This window comes from Syngnathoides biaculeatus, chromosome 16 (assembly GCF_019802595.1).
Source record: "Syngnathoides biaculeatus isolate LvHL_M chromosome 16, ASM1980259v1, whole genome shotgun sequence".
In the NCBI taxonomy this organism is placed as follows: domain Eukaryota; kingdom Metazoa; phylum Chordata; class Actinopteri; order Syngnathiformes; family Syngnathidae; genus Syngnathoides; species Syngnathoides biaculeatus.
The window spans coordinates 17396461-17424417 of record NC_084655.1 but is presented as its reverse complement, the minus strand read 5'-3'; the positions used below and the strand labels follow the sequence as shown (position 1 = coordinate 17424417).

The 27957-nt window shown below is 43.6% G+C and overlaps 1 protein-coding gene and 1 non-coding gene across 7 annotated transcripts; one reads left to right on the top strand and one right to left on the bottom strand.

The window, feature by feature from the left end:
• Positions 1-99: 99 nt before the first annotated feature.
• kcnh6a (potassium voltage-gated channel, subfamily H (eag-related), member 6a) lies at positions 100-27957 on the bottom strand. 6 transcript variants are annotated; one of them, XM_061846909.1, is made up of 18 exons: positions 27944-27957; positions 27453-27680; positions 23245-23475; positions 21517-21666; positions 19876-19979; positions 18470-18779; positions 18053-18255; positions 9772-10197; positions 7609-8074; positions 7304-7503; positions 6614-6866; positions 6032-6225; positions 4391-4490; positions 4025-4312; positions 3742-3931; positions 2525-2705; positions 2052-2294; positions 100-1573 (listed from the first exon to the last, which is right to left on the bottom strand). In XM_061846909.1, exons 2-17 carry the CDS (start codon positions 27526-27528, stop codon positions 2055-2057), a joined length of 3612 nt encoding a protein of 1203 aa, XP_061702893.1. In that variant the 5' UTR covers positions 27529-27680; positions 27944-27957; the 3' UTR covers positions 100-1573; positions 2052-2054. The 6 variants fall into 6 exon arrangements, with proteins under 6 accessions (XP_061702893.1, XP_061702890.1, XP_061702894.1 ...); XM_061846906.1 differs by lacking the exon at positions 27944-27957 and adding an exon at positions 27862-27939; XM_061846910.1 differs by lacking the exon at positions 27944-27957 and adding an exon at positions 27862-27939 and having other exon boundaries at positions 3742-3928.
• trnac-gca (transfer RNA cysteine (anticodon GCA)) lies at positions 3601-3672 on the top strand. Its single transcript has one exon. It is a non-coding gene; the product is annotated as a tRNA-Cys (tRNA).

Here is a 27957-nt window from a genome sequence, read left to right as displayed (position 1 = left end):
TTTTTTGAAAGAAACCTCCATATTTTCAAAAGAACATTCTACATGTTTTTTTCCCCACACATTTTGAAGAAAAAAAAAAGGTAACCGGCACACAGGATTCTCAAGGCATTTATTGAAAAGTTCGTCGTACGTTCACTTGCTTGTGTTAAGTTTTGCATTGTCTTCGTTCTCAATTGCAGGAACATTTGGCGTTTTCGCAGTCCAGCGGACGAACGAAACTTCATATCTGCTCCGAATTCAACATAAAATTGGGGATTTTACAGCAAAACTAAATGAGAATATGAGATGAAAGTCATGACGTCACTGCTTGACGTTCACTACAGCGTTCCTCTACAAAGAATACATTTGTCTAGAAAGGAGGTTTTTTTTTCAAAGATGGTCTTTTCTGGATAAAAGTGAGAAATGAAAATGGTTTTTTTCCCTTTTTTTCTTGAAAAATACAAAGTCTATATCACATTTTTTTTTATAAGGAATGGGTTTGAAAATTTAAAGGAAAAACGTTTTAATTGAAGAAATAAGTACTTGTTTGGAGGGGGGAGAAAAAAGTAGTATTGATTCATTTGTGTGTGAATAAAGTAGTTTTTTTTAAGTTAATTGTTATACAAAATTACAAAAATTTTGTATTTTTGAGAAAGTCCCCCGCCCCCACAAGGAATATGTAGTATATTTGAAGAAAATTAAAAAATGTATATATTGAAGAAAATGTTTTTCTTTTTAAAGTAATCAAAAATTGAAGGCTTTTTTTGGGTGTATTTTTCAAGAAAATATTTTGTATTTTTTGAGAGGCCATTTTTTAAAAGTTGTACTGTGGAGAGGGGAAAAAAGATATTTCAGACAAAAGAATTGGATTTTTTCCTAAAAAAAAGTCCTATTTTCAGGATAAAGGCGTATTTTTGTGGAAAAAGTCATTTTTTAAAAAACATCACATTTATTTGTGAGAAAAAGTCTTATTATGATTGGGAAAGCAACTTTCTATATCATGATCATGTGCATCAAAACTGTGATTTAGTATTGTTGCAGTGTAATTATGTATTTATCCTTTGAGTGTGGTGGAGATACTCCTTTGTAAAATAAAAAAAAATGTGCAAAACATGTTCATGCAATGCCTCACAGTTCTGAGGACCAGGGTTCAAATCCCAGCCCCGCCTGTGTTGAGCTTGCATGTTCTCCCTGTGCCTGGGTGGGTTTTCTGTCGTCTGTGTCTACGTGACCTGCAATTGGCTGGCGACCGGTTGAGGGTGTTACCGCCTCTCACCCGAGGACAGCTGGGATGGCCTAGTGAGGATAAGCAGTATGGGAAAAAGATGGATGCCGACGCACGGCACTGCATCGCTTTTTTCATGTCAACATTTTTTCAAAACATTGTTGTTGTTTTTTGTCTGTTTGTTTGTGCGTGCGATTGTGTGTGTACGCGGGGGGGAGGGGCAAAGTGCGTCACGGCAGTGGGATTGGTCGCTGGGAAGTCTGGAAGACGCCCCCCTGCCCCCTCCCCGCACCTTCAGTCCAGTGAGGCGAAAAGGAACCAGGTCAAGATGGCGGACATTTCAAGTTTGGAACGTGCGTAAGGGCCACGCTGAAAAGACACAAAAAAAATTACAATTACCTGGCAAAGCCTAACAAGGATAAATGTAAATCAAACAAAAATGTTTTTTCACATGAAAAAAAATCCTCTTTTTTTCTCATTTGATTTTTCAATTTTGACTGTTCCCTTATTTCGTTTTTCTTCTCCTAAAATGGAATTTCCCTCATCCTTTATCTTGTAATATTTGACCATTTTTCTCTTCGACAATTTTGATATTGTTATTCTTATTCTTTTCAATTTTTTTTTACATACATCACATTTGAAACTGTTTATGAGCATTTTTCCCTCCATTACATCGCGACTTGATCTTATATTCCAATTTTGTTTTTTAAACGTACAAGTGACCTTTCTGTTTTTCCTGTGACATTTTCAACAAAGTTGACATCATTTTCATAACATTTTTTTGAAAAATTGTTTTCTATTTAGCACGTCCCTTGTAGCGGTCGCGAGGAAGCAAATCTCGGTTCACCTTCTAGCTCCCGGGCCCCCCCGGCAGGACGGGGTCCGAGACGTGCCTCTGGATCTCCGGCGCTATCGAAGAGACCTCCAGGTGCCCGGGGAGCGACGGGAAGCGCTGGGCGGCGCCCAGGGGGCCGAGAGGGCCCAGGGCCTCGGGCTGCGGCGGCGTCAGGGAAACGCTGTCGTCGGAGGCGGCCGTCAACTGGATCCCGCTGGACACCGAGTCCTTGGACTTGGACTCGGACTCTGGACTCTAGGACGGGAAGTGGGACAAATTGTGTGGGCCGAGCAGTGAGATTTTTCTCGTACAATGAGCATTTTATTTGCCCAAGTCTAACTTTTGATTGATACCATTGTTATATTATTGTCTATAGAGTATTAAACATGAATGGCTTTTCACATGAAAATGGGAATTAATCATTTATTCATGTTATTTATTTTTGGTTTCTGGGGACTGTGTTTCACAGTTGAGTATTTGCGTACCTGCAGCAACGATGCGGCGCGGAGGACGGGCGGCGCCGAGGTGCCATAGAGGGCGGCGGCGGCAGCGGGGGGCGGCAGGGGGCCGGGCGACACGGCACTGTAGGCGGGGGGCACCGGCGCCATCTGCCGCTGAAGGAGCTGCAGGATGACGGTGATGTCCGCCGTCATTCGGCTCTCCAGCCTGCGGCGAGGACAAAGAGGCTCATCAGTGATCCCAAAATCATCCAATCGTGTTTCCATATTGCAAAGAATTCCCGTGTATTTGCTGTTCGGCATTCGCACTTTCAGCTTTTTTTAATTTTTATTTTTGGGGGAATCTCTCCAAAAAAACTTTTCTGGTCAAGCCAAACCCATGTCTGATGTACAAATGCGGCTTTGGCCCCATCTAGTGTCAGAAACATAATCGTGCAGCTCATGTTTACTCACTTTTTAAATGCCATTTGTGAAATAAAGTACTATTTTTATTTAGAGAGATGCCAATGTAGGCGCAAAATTACACTTTAGAAAATGAGAAGTATGAGACAAATATGCCTTAAAAGTCACACAAATTGCTTTCTGATGGGACCAGTTTAACCCTGGGACTGATTAATTCTACAAAGTACTAAAATACCTTTTGTCAATATTATTGAAGCATCGGGTTGAGGATTTTTGAGCTCAGAATGAAGGAAATGTTGGACAAGCAGTTGTGGCTCATGTGCAGAAACGGGCTTCCGTAGAAAGTGAAAGTAAAACATGATGTTATGCTGTCAACAAAAATTACATTTAAACTTATTAAATACATTTTTCTTTGAGTTATTGGGAATTTAATATGACAAAGTTGTGCTTCGAGCATTGTGATAACTCTATATTGTGATAGTCTTTCATTGTCATGAACGAGACTCAAGATAAAAAGAGGTTCAGACGGTCCACTAGAGGTCCCTGTTGCAACTGACCCGCTCAAAACGAACATTTATTTTTATTATTATTTGGAATTAATTGAAGGTTTCAGTCTTTCTTTTCAGTCTTTTTTTTTCTACTTCACTTCACTCATGTACAGTACTGTCCAGAGATGAACATGCGGTACAGACATTATATAAGGGGGTATAGCTCAGTGGTAGAGCATTTGACTGCAGATCAAGAGGTCCCCGGTTCAAATCCGGGTGCCCCCTTCCATCCTGTTTTATCTGTACGCTATGTCCCAATTTTTCATCTAAACATTTTTCAAAATCGAGTCCCACCGGTTTAACTGAGACTGCAGCACTTCCAGTCTGGATCCCAGCTCGCTCGGCCGGTCCTCGGGACAGGGGCCGGTCTGGAAGCCGGCGGTCCTGGCCGCGCACGACGAGCGCCGCTGGGCTTCTGGGAACTGGCTGCCCCGGCGCTCCGGCCAGTAGCCGTAAAGGCCCGGCATGCTGACCGGAACCGCTGCTGTCAACACAATCGCAACACGTAAAATACGTGTGCTAAAATATTGGAGACTAAAATATTTGAGCCCGTTTCCACAACGGAGTGACTTTTCACCTGAGTATGGTGGCCCGGCGAGGTCTACGGGCTCGGCCATCCCGGGGGAGGGTCGGCCGTGCGGCAGGAGCCTGATAACAGCCGGGGGGAAGTCTCTGGCGTCCCCGCCCGCCGAGGGGAAGAGCTCCCCTTTGCTGCTACGTCTCCCGCGTTTTATCTCCTCGTCGCTGGACTCGGACGAAAAAGTGTCGCTGCCGCACTGCTGGTCCCAGCGCGACGTTGCGACCCTGTGACGGCCGGCCATCGGGCAAGACTGCTCCGGGTGGGCGTCCTCCCGGTCCGTGCCATCTTAATAAGGACTTTTTTTTAAAAAATGATGTAACTGTCGGGAGACATTTTCTCGCAAAGGCGGGGGTCATCACTCACCGGGTCGGTTGCGGCGTCGCGGGGAGCTTCTGCGGCGCCTGGTGCGACGGTAGCCGCATTCGGACTCCTTGCTCGGGCTTGGCTGGTTTACCCGATCTGCCTGATACATAGCAGCTTCAGCGATGTACAAATACGAGCGTCATGAATATGTTGGCGCGGAGTTTTTGCATCTACTCATCACACACACCAGGTTTTCGAGCCACCTGCGTCGTAACATTTCCAGGACTAGGGTCAGAACTCTACAGGAATCCCTCATTTGTCGCAGGGGTACTGTTCAGAACCACCCCGCAGTAAACAAAAACCACGAAGTAGCGACCAATTTCTTATGTACTGTACAGTGAAAGTACAGGGGGCTATTGTGCTTTGTGCTTGCATTTTCATTTTTGTGCATGTATTTTGCAGAATCTATTCCAAAATCGCTCCGAAGAAAATGAGTCCTGTAGAAGCGAACGATGTCCACTGAATTGAAGTAAGAAAAATATGAGCAACGTGTGAGCGTGTTACTTCTGTGATCGGTAGAATAGTTAAAGTAGTAGTAGCAGGAGGAGTCATACAGAAGTGAAAGTGTTAATTTGGACATGGGCGATCTAAGTTAGTAACAGAAGAAACTTTGAACTCGTAAGTCATCAGACAAAACCGATCCTGGAAATGGCTTCTGAAGTGATTCTAAATGTTGGACTTTCTGCGTGTTTTTAGGTGTGGCTTCTTGAGACTTTTAGTGGTCCTACTTGTGATACACACTGATTTGTAAAATGCACGTTTCATACAAATCCAATACAGTAAAGCCTCAGTTCACGAACGTCCCCGTTTTCCAACAAATCGGGCTTTCAAATGAAAATTTCGAGATTTCGAACGAAAACCGGTACTCGAACGCCCCCGACAAAACCCGGAAATAACAAATTGCGTGCGGCCAGACCATCTGACCCACGACGCGCTTTGTTGTGAATTCCAACGACGCCGAGAAAACCCTGAAATTATATATTGCACGCAGCGCAACCAGCGCACTTTTGTTATTCTGTATAACGCAGCCTCCGTACACAGACGTGTCCCGGTCACGACTGTTGTTTTTCTTCTTATGGAGGACTACCGTATTAACCCCCACTCATGGGTCCAAAGAAAGCAAGTTGCTTGTTTAAACTTATTCTGCACTTTTGTTCATAAAAAAAGTTGACAAGGCTGGGGGCCGAATCGCTACAGATATGGCAAGGCACCCCCAGCCTAGCCTACTCCACCACTAAATCATACATTTTACGCAAAAAATAAATATATTTCTTCAATTATTTGATTATATAAAGTATTTAAACTATACATGCATTTCTACTAAGCACTTTATTATCAGGAAAAGCTAAAAAAAATGCTTTAAAAAGCCCAATTTGTTATGTTTGCAACGCATTATTTCTTTGTAATGGGAAACATTGATTCAGTTTTCGAACAATTCACTTTTCGAACCGTTTTCTGGAACGGATTGCGGTCTAGAACCGAGGCATCGCTGTATTAGTTTTATTGTTGCATAGCGTTTCCAGAGTACAGTACTTGGCTAAGTACTGTTTTGTCCACTCCCTGTTTTTGTCTTCCTTTCTCAGCCGTTGATCACGTTCAAGCGCATTTTCCAAAATGTCACCTCGCACTGGTGGCACTCACATCTCTCAGGTTGAAGGTGACCTCCAGGTTGTGCCAGAAGGTGTCGGCGAAGTCCGGGTACATGTCCAGAACCTCCATCAGGTCGTCCCTCTGGATCTTGTGGAGGTCGCAGTACGTCAGCGCCCGGACGTCGGCGCTGGACTTGCCTGGCCGGCCGTACATGCTGACGGACTCGCCGAAGATGTCGTTCTTTCCTGGACGCGGGCCAAAAAGCGATCAAAACAAAACAAAAACACTGCGGTGAATTTTCATCTGAAAAAGGAAACCGCGCGAGCGGCTTGGAGCGGGACAGTTATTGGGGATCAATGGCGCTGGGGCATGGAAGAATAAAATAGAGCGCTGCCCAAACACCGCTGGCAACACAACATAGATAAGTGCGTGCGCTTTGATGTGAACGCCATTGTGGTTGGAACGAAAAAAAAAAAAGAGGACAAAATAAAAAAAATGCGTAAAAAATTAATAGTTTTTAGTGAATAACATGAACCAAAACAATCAAACAATTGAAATGGAAATGAAATTGATGTGAACAAAAAATTAACAGAAAAATGCATTCTAATTTAAACTGGTCCTTCATTTCCTCACCCAATATGGCCACCACCATGTCATCGCGGAGAATCTCGATGGAGCCACTGGAGATGAAATAGAGGGCGGTGAGAATGTCGCCGCTGTGCACCAGGGTGTCGCCGGGCGGGGCGTGGGTGGTCTTGAAGCGGACCGCCAGGGCCCGCAGGCACCCTTTGTTGGCGCCGCGGAAGGCTTTGCACTGCTGCATCAGCGTGCGGTTCAGGTGCAGGCAGATGTCGGCCTGCAGGCACTCGGGGAAGCCTTTCAGCACCTGCGTAGTAAAAAATGAATGAATAAAAATGAAATTCAAATTAAAAAACAAAAATTAAGAAAAAGTGCCAATTAAAACAAAATAAAACATGGAAAAATACAAATCTGTCAAGTAAAATGAAAAAAAGAAAACATGAAATAATACAAGAAAAAATAAAATCAAAAACACAAGACCAATAAAACAAAACGAAAAAAAAAATCTGAAAAAAAAAAAATCAGAAAAGAAAAAAATACAAAAAAAAAAACAGAACAAAAGACACACATTTACACTGACAATGAGTGGGAAATTCACCCACATGCCTTCGAGTTTTACCACCACTGATTTAAATAACAATAAAAATAAAACGGAAAACGAAACACAGAGAATTAAAATACAAAAGAAGAAAGGCTGGATGGGCATGCGGTTCAGGAGGAGAACCTGCACGCCCTCGCACTCACGGCGTTCATGTCGATGCCGTTGGTGTAGGACCAGGCGTGCTGGAAGTACTCCTCGAGGCGCTGCCGCAGGCCGCCCGGGATCTGGTGGAAGCGGATGAACTCTTTGACGCGCAGCATCTGCGTGTGGTAGCGCGCCGTGCCCGAGTACAGCCTCTGGATGATGGCCGACACGTTGCCAAAGATGCTGGCGTACATCAAAGCTGCGCGAGAGGAAAGCCAGAAGTGGAGCGAAATTTCAAACTACGCTCGTCCTCTTCTTTGCTGTCCGTTCGTACAAAAGCGAATACGACGCAGGGGGGACTCACAGCCGATGAGCATGACGCAGATGGAGAAGATCTTCTCGGGGTTGGTGTTGGGCGACACGTTTCCGAAGCCGACGCTGGTGAGGCTGCTGAAGGTGAAGTAGAGCGCCGTCACGTACTTGTCCTTGATGGACGGCCCCGACGCCGCGTCGCTGTCGTTGTACTGCTTGCCGATCTGCTCGGCCAGGTTGTCCAGCCAGCCGATCTTCATGACGCCCACCCGCGCCGTGCTGGTGCGCTCCACGTTGCCGATGGCGTACCAAATGCACGCCAGCCAGTGGGCGATCAGGGCGAAGGTGCACATGAGGAGGAAGAGTACGGCAGCGCCGTACTCCGAGTAGCGGTCCAGTTTGCGGGCCACGCGCACCAAACGCAGCAGACGCGCCGTCTTCAGCAGGCCGATCAGCGTGGTCGTCTGCGGCTGGGGCGAGAGGCGCCGTCTTGTTATTGCGGTCGAGTAGGGCAGCAGCTTTCGAATATATTTAGAATCGATCACTCTTCCGGTTGTCCCGTCCGTTTAACATTTTGAAACAGGAATAGCAGGACAAAATATACATGTGAGGTAGAGGTTATTTTTCAATTTTTGTACTACCTTGTGATTTTCTCACGACATTTAACAATGTACTCTCCGAGTGCGTTCAATGGAAGAAAGTTCTCGTTTGTCAAGCAAACAATTCCCAATAATACATTTTAGAATCATAAATGCAATATTGTGAAACTAGAGTATTCTCATATTGTTAGAATCTCATTGCGGTCCCTGCAGTTTTTGCTGTTGGCAGAGGGTCTTGGTCCCAAGCCTCCTTGAACAGTGAACTTGTTTTTACATTTGAGCTACACCATAGAACGGCATAATTTGGTGAACATTGCCCCTAAAATTAATAAAGGTTTTATGACGGCCAAAGTTTGACCCAGAAACAGACTACAGGGCAGCCTCGGTTCTCGAAGGAAAATTTTGAGATTTTTTTTTTGCTTAGGTTTTTGAACGAAAATTGGGACTCGAACGGCCCCGACAAAACCCGGAAATGACATAACGCGCGTGGCCAGACCAGCTGCCCCACTCACGATGCGCTTTGCTATTGTGAATTCAAACGAACCCCCGGAAAAAAAACTGAAACTTTTTTTCCCCTCATTATTGCTTGTTTAAAGTTATTCGGCACTTTTGTTAATAAAAAAAGTTTACAAGGCTGGGGGCCGAGTCATTACAGATACAGCAATGCACTCCCAGCCTAGCCTAATCTACCTATAAGCGTACATTTCAAGCAAAAAATTATCCATGCATCCATTTTCTTTTGCGCTTATCCTCACAATGGTCACCGGGAGTGCTGGAGCCTATCCCAGCTGCCAACGGACAGGAGGCGGGGGACACCGTGAACTGGTTGCCAGTCAATCGCAGGGCACATAGAGACAAACAGTCGCACTCACAATCACACCTAGGGACAATTTTTGAGTGTCCAACTAATGTTCCATGTTTTTGGGATGTGGGAGGAAACCGGAGTGCTCGGAGAAAACCCACACAGGCACGGGGAGAACATGCAAACTCCACACAGGGGTCCGGGAACGAACCCGGGTCCTCCGAACTGTGAGGCCAACGGTTTACCAGCTGAGCCACCGTGCCGCCAAAAAATACATCTATTTCTTAAATTATTTTATTACATAAAGTATTTAAACTATACATGTATACCTACTATGAAGTTTATCAGGAACAGCTAAAAAAAAATGCTTTAAAAAGCCCAATTTTTTTAGACTTGGAACGCATTATTTATTTTTCCATTCATTGTAATGGGAAATATCGATTCGGTTTTCGAACAAATCACTTCTCGAACTGCCTTCTAGAACAGATTGTGTTCGAGAACCAAGGCTGTACTGTATTTGCGCCCATTCAGGGCCTTCCATTAACAGCCGCCAACCAGCTAAATGCGACACAATTTCAATCGGGAAAAAGCAACCTGCAAATGTATTTCCATCTGAAGTAGTAGTAGCAGCTCAGCATCGCGCGGATGATGAATTTATTTCAAGTTCGATCAGCCCCTGGCTCCCATTGACAAAAGTATTTTAGCTGTTATCTGGTGTAGTGGCTCGTAACTGTGGGCAAACAGTAGCCGATATCAAATCGTGGCTGTGGGCCAAAAACGTTCATCGCAAAACCCCGTTCGCATGTTTTCGTACCTCCTCCGAACCGGAGCGGAAGATGAGCAGGTCGAAGGGTATTGCCGCCACGATGTCGATCAGGAACCAGCCCTTGAAGTAGTGCTGGGCGATGCGGCTCGGGTTGCTGACCACCTCGTCGTTGCGGTTGACATACGTGGTCCGGAAGTTGATGAGGATGTCCACGATGAACATGACGTCCACCACCAGGTCCACCACGTTGAGCGGGTTGCACGTGTAGCCGCACGTCCGCCGGCGGTCCTCCTCCACCTCGTTGAGGAGGAAGGCGGCCGAGTAGGGCGTGAAGATGGCCGTGTAGATGACCAGCAGCAGGATGAGCCAGTCCCACATGGCCTTGAAGGGGCTGTAGTGCAGGATGGTCCAGCGGTGGATGCGCGGCGCCTGCAGCTTGTACTCGGGAAGCACGTCGGCGCCCAGCGACAGCACCTGACGCCCCAGAGAGAGATGAATTGGCGCCGGGATTCATTTGGAACACTTCGTCCGCCTTTGCACACACATAGTACTCGTCAGCTTTGTGCGCGACTAATATCTTTAGTGACAAAATGTGTCACAGGAAAAAAAAAAAAAAAAACTCCTGTCCCACTGAAATTCTGACTTGGACGTAGCAGAAATAAATCTACACAAAATAAAATACAAATCTAAGAAATCAATTGAACGACACCCACGAAAATGATAATTAAAAAAAAGAATTAAAAAAATTTTAAAACTAAAAAAGGAGCGAAAAATAAAAATAAAGAGAAGAGTATGTCTGTGTAAAGAAATGTCCACTCAATGCAGGAATGCTAAAAAAAGGTACTTACCATGCATATACGTACTTACTTATAGTTTTACAACAATTTATCAAACTTAACACATTTATAAAAACATAATAAACAGCTCTCAATATACAGCAGCGCTTTTATGCACCCTTGCAATAATCAACATATTGTTGCTTTAATGCCGCAGTCCAAACTACTACTTCTTTTTTTCGGCTTGTCCCGTTAGGGGTCGCCACAGCGTGTCATCTTTTTCCATCTAATCATCTTTTTCCATCTAAAATGCAATCAATCAACCAAGCAATCCAGACTACTATCACGCGTACAAAGTACTTAAGTGCGTGCAAGCCTCTTCAAGAAATGAAGCAAACGCAAAATCGTTTTTGGATCACAATCCCACTTGCGAGATTTGGGCCCGCACTGACCGGTATGACGACCAGCGGGTCCACCGGCAGCCTGGCGTCGGCCTGCCCGCCGCAACAGCGCGAGAGCGGGCGCCTGCAAAGCCTCCGCGGCGACGCCTGGCTCCTTTCTCCGTCCCCTCTTTCGTCCGCCGTCATTTCGTGCGGCGAACTTCCTGACTCCCCGCACTCAAAATGACTGCTGTTAAAAACGGGGCCGCTTTCACCTGCTTCTGCCCCCGACCACGTGACCCCATTTCGGTGTCCACCACGTGACGGGCAGATAAGTGCTGACATCGATTGGTCACCGAGCGCTGAAGTGAGAATCTGAACCCCCGCCCCGATGGATTAACGCTCTGACTGCAGGGCCCTGAAATTTATCTAAATATAAACTGAACTGAAAAACTTCAAACTAATCATACGCGCGCTAATTGTGTCAGTTTCGGGCACTTTGAGGCTAACAGATGACATTCATCACAGTGAAGCCATTTTGTACTAGAAGCCAGGCCAAGTTTTGAAAACATATCAATAACTGAAAATACATCATGAGAAATGAACGAATGAGGGAAAAAGGTGACATCCTTCATATCTGGAAACCAGTAAAAAGCTTCTTCCATTTCATCACCACCGTCCTTTTCTGAGTATTCAATATCTGCTGTGAGTGATCATTAAATACCATAAAACCTATTGTACATGGCTCAAAACACACAGATTCCATATTTTTGTATTTATCCCTTACAGCACAGGTGTCAAACCCAGGGCCCGGGGGACAGATCTGGCCGCTACAGGATTTTATGTAGCCCGCAAAGGCGGATCACGTGTCTCAACGTCCGTGGTCCTTGTTAAAATCTGTACAAAAATTTCAAATTATCATATCATAAATGATAACGTGGATATCTTGCAAGCATTTTAGACTTACCAAACATCAACAGTAGTTGAAAAACACATTAACCTTGATTTCTGATTCCGAAACTAGTTCATAAATTTCATGTGTAAATATGATGGGGCGATTAAAGATTTTTATGGTTTCAGTCATAATGGCACTCTGAGGCAAACCATAACTACAGTGTGGTCCAAAAAAATGAGTTTGATACCCCTGCCTTATGACATGTTGGGGACTGTCATCAAGGGGGGGAAGCGGTGCCTTCAATTCTATCTTTCACCAAGGGGTCGCCAATTATTGTACAGTTGGGGGCAATTGAATGATTGATCATATGGCAAAATTATGCCACTGATATGATAATTAGCAGTTTACAGCGAGATCACGCGTACGCGATGCTTTTCACGTCGCGGCCAGGCTAATTTGCGTTTCGCTTTGTGTGATGTCAGCCGGGATGAAGGCACTCAACTGCTGTCTCCGACAAACATAATCAGTGAATTCTCTCCTAGGAACCACAAGAAGTGTGTTAAAATTTTGTTTCCGCTGGCTAAAAAAAAAAAGCACCTTGAAAAAAGTCACATATTAAAAATAGCCAGCGTTTTAGGAGCTTGACTATATTTGGGAACAAATCGAAATAAGGCCAGTAAGGGGGTCAGCAAAAGGACGTTTGTTGACAGAAGCGTTTTGGTGAAGGTTTTAAATCTGGTGAAGCGACACTCGGGGGGGGCGCTCACAGGGGGCGCTGACGGGTCGCCGTGACCTGCCGAGCGCGCGAGGACGACATGCTAATGAGAGTGTAAACACGAGGTTGACTCATCCAACAAGTTATTGATGAGCTCTGTTTCGTAATGAGCGCCAAAAGTCCCCCCCAGCTCCCACCGCACGCAACTTGTGAGCTCGTTATAATTAACATGACGCCAGTTCGCGCCCGCACGATGCTGTTCTGTTAGCCTGAAAAGAACAAGACATCAGTGAGACTGTACATGACAACTTGGGGAAGTAAACTTGAGGAACAACGACGCCAAAAAACGACAATTTAGTGTGAAACAAAACCAAAATGACAAGTTGAGAAAGTACAACTGGAGCAACTGAAAAAAAAAATCATTTTGTGCAGGTAAACTTTAAACAACAATTTGTGCAAGTCAATCCGGGACAAGTAAGCCAAAACGACAATTTGGGCCTCCGTGAAGCCCAAAAAACAACAGTTTGGAAAAGTAAACTTTGCACAACAAAGACAAAACAAACAATATGGCCGCCCGAATCTGGGACAAATGAGCCCAAAATGACAATTCATGAGTAAAAAAACAAGGATGAGATCATCTGGTCACATGACAACAACAAGCCCCCACTTCCAGCCGCTCACCTGTGCACATCCACGTAGACAAAAAGTGTATCTTAAGAGAAATCTAGTAGGAAATAAATGGGGCCTGTGTGTGTATATAAAAATACAAATAAAACTACTCACAGGCTGCAGTTTCTGCTTGAAGCTCATGTTGAAGTGCACTTCAGGCGAACCAAACCGAGCGCGAGAGAGATGGCGACCTCTGTCCGTCCATCCACATTTCTCCCTCCCTACATTCACCCACCCTCACCCCCACCCCACCCCACCCCACCCCACCCTCGCTCCCTTCTCACTCCCTCTTCTACCCGCCGCATGAGGCCCATCCCAGACGGTAAAAATGGCCTCCACGTGATAATATGTTGGCATAATGTCGCCTGTGACGTGTGACAAAACGAGAATACGGGCGGCTAAACTACGGGCCACAAAGTTGTGACAAGGTAGGTAATTTAGATCTGGCAACTGGGAGTTGCAAAGCCAAAATTAACCAATTTAGCCAAGTAGACTGGGGGCAACAAATGAAAATTGACCAAAATGACAATTTATGCAAGTAAATTAGAAGCATTAAAGACGAAAAAAAAAAAAATTGGGAATGTACACTTGGCGCAACAAAGCCAAAATGACAATTTGGGCAGGTAAACTGAGGTCAACGTAGCCCCAGAACAAAAGTCAGCATGCACCCGACCACGGCCACAGTGAAAATAAGCAATTTGGGGTGTCACACGATACCCGCATCATGAGAAGCGTCACTGAATGAGATCCAATTCAAGAGCAGCTTTCAAATTTACACTTTTGATCGACAGAAACTCGACAACACGTTGCTGATATTCTTTCTTAGGCCCACAATAAGCGACACAATATTGGGAACGGCTGCTGTTCAGATACAGTGCCAAAATATATGATAAAAATGTAACGATAACAAGCAGGGTTGTGGTTCAAAATGCCAATTTGAAAGCAGGGAAGTTATTTGAACTTACAAAATTAAAAAAAAATAAAAAACGCATTTCCTCTGCGGAAGCCAGGGGGTGCCACGCACCCGCTCGCCCTCGCTCCAATAAGCACACACACACGTCCACATGCAGACACACAAACACAGACGGTCGCAGGCTCGCTTGCTCCATCACGCTCTGCGGACCGATCGATAGTGGAGAGGATCAATGGCAACCTTCATTTCTCTTTTGCAAGGTGCCAATCGAAACTCAATTAAGCAGCCGGCAATTTTTATGGCGTGACGCAACAATAACCGGCGTGAAAGCAATTTAACGCCATTCTCGCTGTGACGCGGCCGGCGTTAGCCTGCAAGGTGTATTCGTGTAAACGTCGTCCTCCACGTCCATTAGCCCAAGCGGCCAAGGTCACTGGGAGAGACGTGCCGGCCAAGCAGCGCTGCTTCATGGCCGCGCTTGGCGAGTAGACCAGGGGAAAAATCATTTTGGCAAACGGAGGCATAAAATGATCATTTTGGCGACTCAATTTGGAGTAGCTAAGCCAAATGTGGAACCAAAGCGGGTGCAGCAAAGCCAAAACAACATTTTGGGTGATCTGCGGGCAGCAAAGCTAAATTTGGGTTTGTAAATTACCAGTGTGACGGTCTGAACGCTCCCCCGTGCTGAAAAGTCTCCTTGTGATTAATGCGAGTGTGTTACTAACAGGGGAACTCTGGGTATGTAAATTACCGGTTGACGGTCTGACTGCTCCCCCGTGTTAAAAATTCTCCTTGTGATTAATGCGCATCTGTTACTAACGGGGGAACTCTGGGTACGTAAATTACCGGTGTGACGGTCTGAACGCTCTCCGTGCTGAAACGTCTCCTTGTGATGAATGCGCATGTGTTACTAACAGGGGAATGCTGGGTACGTAGCAGACGCTTACTGGGAAATCTCCCGGTCTCATAGTTCCCCTTCTTCTACATAGAGGGAGCTAACATCGTTTATAACTTAACCCTAACCTAACCTTAAAACAAAAGTCATAAATAAATATACACATATGTACGTTCACTGTGTTTGTCTTTCTGAGACATCCATGGTGAACATGAACACTCGGCGACAAGTTGTTGAAGCATGGATGGGGATGTTTCAGACTGGCGGGAAGTTTACAAAATATACGCGCATGCGCATTAATATAGTTGTTCACTATTGTTATGTGTGGGAAATGGTTTGAGGACTGCCTATATAAGGATGAGAAACACAGAGAAGGAGGGTTCTTCTCACCTTGGAACACTATCTACACGAACGCCGGCTGCCTTTCATTTTTGGACCGGAACTTTCGCTAACTTGGACGAACATTTGCTTGTTTGGGAAACCCTCATTCAATATTAATGGCTTAATTACTGTTTTTGAACGCCTATTTTGTGTTAGCTATTTTATCGTGTTTGTGTTGATTTGTGTGAGATTAAATTGTCGGAAACACAATACAACTGCCTTGTCGCATTTTGCTGATTTGAACAAAGGGGACGTTAGTCTAAATTCACAAGTAACACTATGGACGTCCCAGAAAGATAAACACAGCGAACGTACGTATATGTGTATATCTTTTTATCAACTTTTGTTTTAAGGTTAGGATATGACGCATGTTATTTCCCTCTATGTAGAAGAAGGAGGAGTAGAAATGAGAGCGGGGGATTTCCCAGTAAGCGTCAGTTACGTACCCAGACTTCGCCTGTTAGTAATGCATGCGCATTAATCACAGGGAGACTTTTCAGCACGGGGGAGCGCTCAGACCGTCACACCCGGCAACAAAGTCAAACTGGCAAGTCAACCTCTGCATGGTTACAAATTGGCAAGTAAAATCGGGGCAACGTCGCCAAATTGCCAGGTAAAATAAATCAAATTGGTGAGCAAATTGAGCTCAATAAAGACAAATTTGCCACGTAAATGCAGCAACAAAGCCAAAGTCAGATTTACATTGGGGCAACAAAGTCAAATTGGCAAAAACACCACAGGCAACATAGCCAAAATGAAAAGTGAATCTGGTGGCAAACATGATTATTTCATGACACAGAAGCGCCTATATTTAGATTTTACCGGCACACGGTGCCTTCCCTTGATATTACAAGAGCTTCATTGCATCGATGTGCTTTTGACGCCGCGGAGGCGACGCAGCGCGCCCGCCGCGAAGACACATGTCACACCTCAAGTGAGATTATTCCTTCCCGCGGGCATAATCTAAGGCCCTCGCCCAGAAGCCAGAAGCGGCCCTCCATTTTTAGATGCGCCTGTGTGCGTGTGCATATGCATACGTGCGAGTGCGTGACAGTCGTGATACTTAATGACCCGAACCCGTTACCCACAGGCGCACACACATACACATACTGCTGAGAGGAAAAAGGAAGTGAGAGTTCTCACAGTAGGTGGTGGAGGAGCAGAAAGTAGAACTATAAATGTCATGTTCACCTCCAGCTGAAAGATAAATGATAGCGAGAAGACTCAGAGAGCAGAACGTGAGGCCTTAAAAGGCAAAAGCGGCTCAGATTTCAGTCAAAGGGACCGACGGGGAATGACAGCCTACATAAAAACAGGTCCCCCGAGGAGAGATGACAAACACGAGTCCGATCATCTTCTAGAGGGATTTTCGATGCTCTATTGAGGCTGTCGCGCTACGTGGTCAATCTTGATCGGATCCGGAGTAAAATCGGGTGTGGCATGACAGCTAAAATAGCAAAAACTAACAAAAACAGGGAAAAAAAAGTGAGACGATCGCAATAAGAGCCTTTGTGTTTTTAGTTGTTTAGATTTGTATTCATTCTGACTTGATATGACTGATTTACATTTTTGTTCTTAAAATAATCAAATGTAAAATGATGCAATTCTGTATTTTATATATTCATGACTCTACTTTAACTATATGAAGCACTTTGAGGGTCGTCTTTGTGAAAAGTGCTACATAAATAAATTCAATTACTGTACTTACTTTTACTGGATCTCACATGTGCCATTTAGACTGCTGTAAATGCTCAATCTGCATCATACAACTCATGTTACAGCTGAGCAAAAAATAAACCAAAGAACAAAATATGTTAAGATTCACCCCAAAAGCTAATTTTGTGAGAATTAAAAAAATATTTCTATAGGATTTTCACATAGCATTTAAATTTCTATCTGGATTGGAACTAGTTCACAATTTTGGAAATATCCATCCATCCATTTTATTTGCTGCTTATCCTCACGAGGGTCACGGGGATTTCTGGATGCTATCCCAGCTGTCAATGGGCAGGAGCCCGGTACACCCTGAACTGGTCACCAGCCAATCGCAGGGGACATAGAAAAAAACAGTCACACTCACAAATCACACCTTGGGGCAATTTAGAGAGTCCAATTATTGTTGCTTGTTTTTGGGATGTGGGAGGAAACCGGAGTGCCCAGATGAAACCCACACAGGCACGGGGAGAACATGCAAACTCCACACAGGCGGGGCCGGGATCAAACTCAGGACCTCAGAACTGTGAGGTCAACGCTTTACCAGCTGAACCACCGTGCCGCCAATTTGGGAAATATTTAACATTAAATTGAAGATAGCAAACATAATCACTGAACGGGTGACTACCATGGAAAACCGTAAAAGGTAAGTGAAATTTGATTGAAAGGGAATAAACTGCAATAAGACTCAACATAAAAAGTCTTTGATGGGACGGATTTTTCTGACCAGTTTCGATGGGGTTTTTCCATACAAATACGGATCACAACTTGGTTTGATATTCAAGTTGACACAAAGCAAATTCCTTCCACACAAGAAAAGATTTTCAAAGAATGTTGAATCATGCTGATGCTGGAAAAGAAAGAAAAAGAAAGAAACAACCCTGGTGGCAGAATTGCCTACGACAATATTAACAAAACCAAACTTCACATTTACCGTAAGAACGACGTTGTTGGACTAACGTCCACTTTCTAAGAAGACCTTGCGAGCTCACCTGCGTGACCTGAGTCACCTTCTCCGTGACGTTCTGTGTTCTGTCTTTGACTTTGCTGGGCGCGATGATCTCGATCTCGCCGGGCGACGGCGGCCGCACGCGGTCCGAGCCGAAGGTGAGCGTCACCTGCGGGATGCGCCCGATGGCCCGGTGCCTCATCAGGTCCGAGTCCGAGGTGGAGTTGCCGCCGCTCGGCTTCAGATCTGCGCGGAGGAAAATGTGTCATCGCTAGTGCTTTTTCTTTCCTCCGCCTGTCCCCTTTCAAACCAAGTACAAGAAAGTCTGATTGCTTTTTGTTGTTTTCTCTCACGCTACATTCTAGCAGGTGTTATATAATTGCTTCAGGCTATTCCTGTTTTTTTTTTCCTCTCCAAGTGAGCGCGGTTAATTTTGAAAAGGGGCTCGTGTAAGACTCACTGCTGTCGGTCCGGGTTTCTCCCGGCCGAGCGTTCCGCTCCGCTTTCATCCCGTCGATGTCGTCCAGGGAGGAGGCGCGTCGCAGGCTCCGGACGCTTTCCCGCGAGCCGGTCCGGGCTAAGGTCCCGCGGGGTAGCGGGTGGCCGGGGTCGAGCCGGTCCGTCAGCAGGGAGCGCCGCTTGGCGGAGGGCTTGGCGCAGGGGGACGGAGGATCCAGGTCTTGCTCTATGAGGGCCTCCGTCTCAGACTGCATGCAGCTCTCCTTGGACGGGATGCGGAAATCCTTCAGGGGGACTTCCTCACTGTTGGGCTAAATAAATAAATAAATAAATATCGCACTCCCACGACCCTTGTGAGGATAAGCAGTTCAGAAAATGGATGGATGGATGGATATATTTATATCCAGAGAGAGGGAGAAAGAGAGAGAGAGAGGTGTTCAGTTATTGTCTTAAAACAGGAAAGCATTTTTTGTAATACTGTGCGACAAAAATATACTGCGTTAATCATTACAATTAATATCCATTCATCCATTTTCTTTGGTGCTTATCCTCACGAGGGTTGCAAGGACTGCTGGAGCCTATCCCGGCTGTCAACGGGCAGGAGGCGGGGTACACCCTGAACTAGTTGCCGGCCAATCGCAGGGCACATAGAGACAATCAATCACACCTACGGGCAATTTAGAGTGTCTATTTAATGTTGCATGTTTTTGGGATGTGGGAGGAAACCGCAGTGCCCGGAGGAAACCCACGCAGGTACGGGGAGAACATGCAAACTCCACAAAGGCGCGTCCAGAATTGAACCCGGGACCTCAGAACTGTGAGGCCAACGCTTTCCAGCTGACTCGCCGTGCCTACGATTAACTCCCTTCCCTTACGTCCACTGCCTAGATCATGTTTCCTCCACGGTATTAAGTAATTTTGTTGTATTTTAGTTTTACAGTAGTTTTTTCTCCTCTCTACTTACTCAAACTGTGACAGGCTGTGATCGCTCCGCGGCTGAAAGTGTTGTTTGAAAAAAAAAAAAAAACTTTTGGAATCGTGGTGAGCGAGAGACAGCGAGAGAAAGGAATGTGTGTGTGTGTGAGAGAGAGAGACCGAAGTGACACACTATTTCCGAATTGGTCGCTCATGGATCCTGTCAGGAAGCGACATCCCTCAAAAAAACACAGCAGAGACGTCCAAACAGCGAGCGAGCGAGCGGTTCATTTGTTTTTCATTTATCTCTTTGATGGCTTTTCCCCTTTAAACAATTCCCCGCAGCTGTTTAATGACACTTTCACGTGGAATTTCATGTGAGCGGACCAAAGAAAATAAGATTTTTCTTCCATCGAATGATCGCAGTATTGTTTTCGCCGGCAAAAAACTGAGCGTAGTCACGCTTGTGTATCATAAATGAAGTTCCCTTACCTGCAGGTAGTCCACCACCACACCCTCAAACTGATCTTTGGAGAGCGAGTGCCGGCGCATGGAGCGCAACATGGGCAGTCGCATCTTCAACCTGCGATTCTTACCTGAAAGACAGACGCTCCGCTGAGCTACAGTCAAGTAAGGCAAACAAACGCTCGAGTAATGGCGACGAAAAAGAAGACAGAAGCGAGAAGAAAAACAACAAGCGTCAAGGAGCAAAGTGAGACAGGAACGGCAGGCCTGGACAATGGAAATGGACAAAAATAACAAATTAAAAGATGACAAGACAGAGAAAAAAACAAAAGTGAGAAAAAATGATTTGAATTAAAGAAAGCAAGATGGAAGTGAGAAGACGCTCAACAACAACAAAACAACAAAAAGAAACTACAGTGATGCCATGCGATAGAAGTTGAATTGGTCCCGTGAATCAGAATCAGAATCAGAATCATGAAGCCAGGAAAACAGCCGGCGTGAGGAGAATTCTCCAGAAAGGTCCAAATGAACTTGGATTATTGTTTTTGTCATTGATTATTATTATTATTTGCATGGGGGGAACAGGGGTATGGCAGCAGTGCTTCGCAGAACATCGAAAGATGGTATGCGTTCACACACACATAAAAATCTGATCGTGTGGGCAAAATTAAGTCCTGGTAGCCCCCCAAAAAACGACTCCATATGTTCCCAAACGTGTAAGCGACAGCGGCGGGAAAAACCAGCGTCTGAAGACGTTGCTGGAGCGGTTTAACCGCTATTTCGCTGAGAAGTAGAAGGATTACGAGGGGATTTGCGACCCCTTGGGAGTCGCCGGGGAAAGCGTCGCGTTGCCCGGCAGCGAGGAGGCTCAGCTGCAAATGGCGGCGTATCCCTCCCGTCCCGCTCAAGCAGCAAAGTACAGTACTACATTTTTATGAGATGGTGGCCTCTGCGCTCTGGTTCAGAAGAGGACCAAAACCACCGACAGACAGGATCCAAGAGTTGTTTTCTCAACTATTATCTCAGACTTTGAGACTTTTACCAGGGGCGGAAAACATCCCCAATTGTCCCTTTAACTCTGGAAAAATCTGGTCAAGGTGCAGTGTTATTCATTATTGACCAAGCGTGAAGTCAGGCACAAAGAAAGAAGAGTTCACTCAATACCTGTAAGTGACACAGAAAGCTGCAATACATATATATTTTTTTACAGAGGTTAAATAATATATATGCCTGTGACTATTGGTATATTGTCCGTCTACATGTGTTGCTGCACCGTTTGTTCAAATATCCGCCGTTTAAAGTGTGAAAGATTCTTACATAGATGGGCCGTCTGTGGTGTTTTGCAGTTTGCTCGCATTTAGCTAAGCGGCCTTAAGGCCAACTACGTGACTGTACACAATACACGACATGTAATTCTTTTTGTTTGATGTTTAGTTTGACCGCAGACCTCAATTGGGAGTGGCATTCAACATCGTGACATCTTTTTTTGGTTCACTACCTGCCTAACTGCTGCTTTTTGTGACACGAGTTGAGTTCACTGCTGCCATATAGCTCTTCTATTTGACATCAAAAAAGTTTGAATAACGCTGGTGTCTCTAAAAACTGGAAAGAGGACTCAATCATATCTCAAGGCATCACTGTATGGAGTAGAAAATGACAAGTCCTCACAGTAGAGCCAGCCTTGACTGACTCGCTGCCTCAGTCCAGACTTCTTGAGCGTGGGGTCAACAAGTTCCTGGAAGTCCAGGATGAACATGATGACGGCGCCTTCCTCGCTCTTCACCGGAACGATGTCCACCATGCAGGGCCTGCACGTGCCTGCCATTTAAAGGCACAAGCGATATTCTCTTGGAAATGTGTGACAAATACAGTTTTTCCGTGTTAAAATACAAATTCTCGCGGTCAACGGTTCCATTTTGGTAAACAAATATCACACTCACTGTACACCATTGTTGTGACAGTATGACAAGAACGTACAAAATACATCTGGTCGTGGTTAAACTTTTCCATATGGGAGGTGGGGAAGGGCCGGGGGGGGGGGGGGGGGGGTTCTGGATTTCAAACTTAAATCTGCAGTCAAAAGATCTACCACTGTGCTACATATCCCCATCGGTGAAGTTCAAGCATCATGGAAATGTCGACCGCATGTTGAAAGAGAACGACGACAATCAGGAGATGTCTAAAAATAGAGCCGGGCATTCGTGTACGCACGCACGCACGCACGCACGCGGCTCAAACTCGCCTTTTCCTTCTGCAGTGAACCAGCCAAAACGTTCACGCGAGAAAACGCCGGGATGTCGAGACTTGTGCCGCATAAAAAGAAAGATAAGTGCAATGGCGGAGATCAAACCTGCCGTGGAATAATCCGTCTGGTTCAGTCAGGTCTTGCCTCACCTGACTTCATTCGCTATTTACTTTATTTCATCAACTAAAGTATTGAATTATTATAATTACCAAAATAATAATGTGAGTAAAGTGAGCAGTGTTACATGAAGAGTGCATTTAACCCATTATTATTATCATTATTATTATTAAACAATGAGTTAAATATTTACAATTAAATGTATGATAAATAGTAGCACTGTATTTCATTCATATACTGGAATTCAATTTTATACATGTAAATGTGAAATCATTTTTGTCAACTATTGAATTTTTGTACGCCTTTGTACTCTAATATACATTTTTATGACAATATGTAATGTGTGGAAAAAGCCAACTTCTCTGATTATCTATTGCCTGTTGGCGCACAAATATTGTACTATTGTAATCATACTACTGTAATATTTGTGGCTACCTATTAGCATTCTCACTTGTGTCCCATTTTTTGACAATATATTGTATTTTTGTGACAAAATACAAGTTTTTATAAACTATTACATTTTAGTGCAGAAACATCGCAACTAGGTGGCACAGATTAAAAAATTGCAGTCGGATATTTATGTGGCAAGATCAAAACTGTTGGGGAAAACATTGCAACACCGTGGCTAAAAACTGATAAGCGGAACCTGTCCTTGCACCAGGTTGAGTTAGGGGGCATTGAACCAGGGACCTCTTGATCTGCAGTCAAATGCTCTACCCCTGAGCTACACCCCCTGAGAATTGCACCTACTGGCAGCAGTAATCGTCGCCTTGAGATCCAAAGCTAGCGCTCGACCCGACCAGAACAAACTTCTTTGTTATTATTTCATGTTATAGCGGGGGCGTGTCCTGCCTTTAAACTATGTGGGAATATCAAAAATGCCCCTCATAAATATAAAAATATCAACTGGAATAGAAAGGAGCTTAGCGTAACATTATAGATAATCATGTAATTAGTATTTTTTTCATAAAAATTGAATTTACACCATCTCGGAGGCAGCCGTTTGATTCAAAGACTGAAATGTTTCATGGTACCTTCCTTGGCGTAGTAAAGGATCTCCACCTTGCGCTCCTCGGAGCCGAGCAGGGCCTGAGCGAGCTGCGCCAGGGCACTCTTCAGGGTGCCGGGCCCCACCAGGAACTGGCAGGTGCACGGCTGCTGCATGATCTCGGCCCGCGTGAAGCCGAACATCTGGCAGAAGGCCTCATTGCAGAAGATGATGCCGCAGTTCTTCATCTGGGCGTTGGCGATCACGAACTTGCGATCTGGAAGGTCATGACTTAGCATTTAGCAGCGCCAAAATAAATTTAAAACCAAACATGACCCGTTAACATCTTTTGGGGAAAGAACCAACATAATAGTTGAACATTTTATATTTTATATGGACTAACACATCTCATCTTGAAAAAAAAAAACGGTAAATTGCTCACCTTTGCTAGGCTAAATATCAGGAAAAAAAACAGACTAGCTCAAAGAGAATCAAGTTTGGGATTTGCAACCTGGAGCATTCTCGGTTTTGGCTGTTAGCTTCAATGCTACATTCATGTAGTATGCAGCATTTTACGACAACTAATGCAGGGACGCCTCGGTTCTCGACAACAATTCGTTCTAGGTTCGAAAAGTGAATTGTTCAAAAACTGAATCGATGTTTTCCATTACAATGAATGGAAAAATAAATAATGTATTCCAAGCCAAAAAATTTTGGCTTTTTAAAGCATCTTTTTAGCTTTTCCTGATAATAAACTGCATAGTAGAAATATATGTATAGTTGAAATACTTTATATAATAAAATAATTTAAGAAATACATTTATTTTTTGCTTGAAATGTATGCTTTAGTAGTAGAGTACACAAGGCTGGGAGTGCATTGCCGTATGTGTAGCGACTCGCCCCCCAGCCTTGTAAACCTTTTTTTTTTTATTAACAAGCGCAGAATAACTTTAAACAAACAATAATGAGGGGGAAAAAAACATTTTTTTAAAGTAACAAAAACATCCGTAACTCGAATTAACAAACAAAACAAAAATGCAGAAATGCTTCAACAACTGTACGTATCAAACGTCTTCGGGGGTGCTGACTCGCCCCCTTATAACAAAAAAAAACCCAAAACCTAACATAATGTCATTTTTTTCTGCCGTCTCTTAAGAACATTTCTGAAGCGGCTCATCACAACATCATTAAAATTTTAGAGTGCTCTGCTGCATTCAGGTTTATTAGGGGGATGATGTTCGCCAAAATGATGGATTTCGTTGCACTTGGCACAGATGGCTTTCATTTCAGCACTTGGGACAAACAACAGTCGCAACCGGGACACGTCTGTGTACCGAGGCTGCGTTATACAGAATAACAAAAGTGCGCTGATTGAGCCGCGGCGCGTTATGTCATTTCCGGGGTTTTTTTCAGCGGGCGTTTGAATAGACAATAACAGAGCCTGTCGTGGGTGGGTCAGCTGCTTGTGCCGCGCGTATTATATTATTTCCGGGGTTTTTCGGCGGCGTGGGAATTCACAACAAAGCGCATCGTGGGTCAGCTGGTCTGGCCGCACGCAATATGTTATTTACGGGTCTTTTCGTTCGAAAACGGGGATGTTCGAAAACCGAGGCTTTACTGTACTTCTATTACTCCCATTACTGCCAGTCCTGTTGACCCTTAAGAAGAAGCGTTTAGATGACGAAAAGATTTTCAAACGGTCCTCACGTGGTATTCCTTGTAACATTTTTGACTTGGGGTCAAGTAGAAGATGTTGGCTTTGTTCTCGGTTTTGCGCGCGGCGATACGCTTGGCTATTAATACCGTCAACAATCATGCGGAGTGGAAGTAATGAAGTGGCTTTCCAGGCTGCTTAGCATCACGATGACTCCTGAGAGGCCGCAGAGGGGCACCTGGACACTTAACAGAGAGACTTTTCTGTAAATGTCATCGCCTCTGTACGTGTGTACTCTTTCAGTACGCCACAGTACTGATTCCAAAAGACTTGGCATCTGATTTTAGTGCCGTTTAGGATAACTGTGCTTTAACTTTCTTTTTTTTTCCCCCTCTAGCCACTTTATCATGATGCATGCCAGTGGCTACAAAATAGGAGGGTTATTATTATCATCATTATTGTTGCAGCAGTATTTTTTAATTAGTATTTAAAAATGAATTTTTGAATGAATTTTGTATTTTTATTTAAAAAGTCCATTAATTTTTTTCACCATTGTTATTATATTATAATAATATATATATTTAATATATATTATTTTTCAGCATTTTTTAAACTTTTCAACGAATACCACTTGGAAAGAGATGACAAAATATGCAGGGTCTATTTATATTGAATAATAAATAGGAGGGTTATTATTATCATCATTATTGTTATAGTAGTAATTTTTAGTAGTATTTAAAATTGAATTTTTGAATGAATTTTGTATTATTATTTGAGAAATACATTTATTTTTTCACCATTGTTGTGGTATTATAATAATGTATATATTTAATATATAATATTTTTCAGCATTTTCTAAACTTTTCAACGACTACCACTTGGAAAGTGATGACAAAATATGCAGGGTCTATTTATATAGAATAATAAATAGGAGGGTTATTATTATCATAATTATTGTTATAGCAGTATTTTATTAGTATTTAAAAAATATTTTTTTAATGAAATTTGTATTTTTATTTGAAAAATCCATTTAAATTTTTTCACCATTGTTATTATAGTATAATAATATATATATATAATATATAATATTTTTCAGCATTTTTTAAACTTTTCAACGAATACCACTTGGAAAGAGATGAAATAATATGCAGGGTCTATTTATATTGAATAATAAATAGGAGGGTTATTATTATCATCATTATTGTTATAGTAGTAATTTTTAGTAGTATTTAAAATTGAATTTTTGAATGAATTTTGTATTATTATTTGAGAAATACATTTATTTTTTCACCATTGTTGTGGTATTATAATAATATATATATTTAATATGTAATATTTTTCAGCATTTTCTAAACTTTTCAACGACTACCACTTGGAAAGTGATGACAAAATATGCAGGGTCTATTTATATAGAATAATAAATAGGAGGGTTATTATTATCATCATTATTGTTATCGCAGTATTTTATTAGTATTTAAAAAATAATTTTTAAATGAAATTTGTATTTTTATTTGAAAAATCCATTTAATTTTTTTCACCATTGTTACTATAGTATAATAATATATATATTTAATATATAATATTTTTCAGCATTTTTTCAACTTTTCAACGAACAACACTTGGACAGTGATGACAAAATATGTAGGGGCTATTTTGGGCCACCGTTTTTCTTTTCTTTGTATTAAACTCATCATCCCTTTTAAAAATGATCTATTTGTATTTCTTCGGTGAGCAACAGTTTTTTTTTTTTGTCTCCACTTTGAAAAAGGTGATTTAGTAAGTATTGTATTTATTTCAGACTGGCATGAAAAGTGCAGTACAAAAAGAATTGTATTTGTCATGGCGAAACTTTTATCATCATTACCCTTATCTTTTTTTTTACTTTTTGCATTCTCGAAACATAGACAGTAATAGATATATATTTTATTGTCTTGTTGTGCTGAAACCAACTACGTGCACATCATTTGCGCTGGTTTTAGGTTTTTGTCTGGAATACACGACGTCCCCCCCCCCCCCCCACGCAGGTGAACGCGCTGCTTAGCAACCACCAGCGACAACGACGAGGGCTTTTAAATGCCCCAGTGTGGCGCATGCGATGGCGCACAAGAGGCGCGAGAGGCATTGTGGGTAGTGAGTGGGGGCGAAATTAGGAAGAAAGGTCGCGTTCATTAAAGACCGCAGTTAAAAGGATTCAAAGAGGAGAGGTCACGTGTTGCGTCTTCGTTAGCAGCTGCTACATTAGCATTAACCAAATTTCATCTTCTTGCTTATTCCTAATTGAATTTGAAAACAAACCCAGTGTCATTTCTCAACGGAATCAGAGCACAATTTGTGATTACTTACTTTTCTCAGTCCCGACAAACGTTGCTTTTGAGATATTTGGATTTCAAAGTTCGAAACATTTCACAGCAGCGTCACTCCTCAAAAGATTCAGACACAAATTTTTAAACGTGTCCCTTTTACTTTGGAGATATTTGACTTGTTTCTTCTTTGTTTGAAAATAGAATTTTACAAACTGAACTGAAGTCATTTAAGCGGTATTTACACAACATTAAACGGAAGCGTTCGCATTTGGGGTTCAAACAAGTGAAGAGACTTACTTTGCTCGTCGAATTTCCTGATGATGGTGTCAAGATAAGTGTTCTGGAGGGCGACGTGACCGCGTCTCACGGGCATCTTGACAGCGACGGCAACATGTGCGACCTTTCCGCAATTCTAAATTGGCATCCGGAAGCGCCAAATTTAAAGCGGCGCACGTGCCGAGTTGATGCTGCCGAGAGGATGAGGACGGCGGCGACGAAGGCCGGTTGCCACGGTGATGCAGGATGCTGATTCAAAAACAAAAACGGGAGAAAAAGTACAGTCAGGTGCGGTTCATTTCAGACGCTTGAGCAGGGATTAAAACGTGACCCCCCAAAAAGTCGTACGACGACACGCAGGAAGTTTGTTTCGCGACATTCTCCATTAAGTTTGTGTGCCGAGAAATGCGGAGAACAACGAGAAGCTCACGTCGGCCCCAAATTGGTCCAGTCTACTTTATGCTGCTTTCCTCCGTCCCCGTCCCCCCCGCACACGGTCCGCACGAACTCACCGCGTCAAGTAAGC

What these genes read in the sequence shown, in the direction of transcription:
- kcnh6a (XM_061846909.1), bottom strand. Translation starts at nt 27,528, where the DNA reads ATGCCCGTGAGACGCGGTCACGTCGCCCTCCAGAACACTTATCTTGAC. An exon ending in TCACCTTCAACCTGAGAGAT is followed by an intron (nt 4,491 to 6,031) that starts GTGAGTGCCACC and finishes GCTATGTATCAG; the next exon opens with GCAGATCGGGTAAACCAGCC. An exon ending in GCGACGCCGCAACCGACCCG is followed by an intron (nt 4,313 to 4,390) that starts GTGAGTGATGAC and finishes GTCCTTATTAAG; the next exon opens with ATGGCACGGACCGGGAGGAC.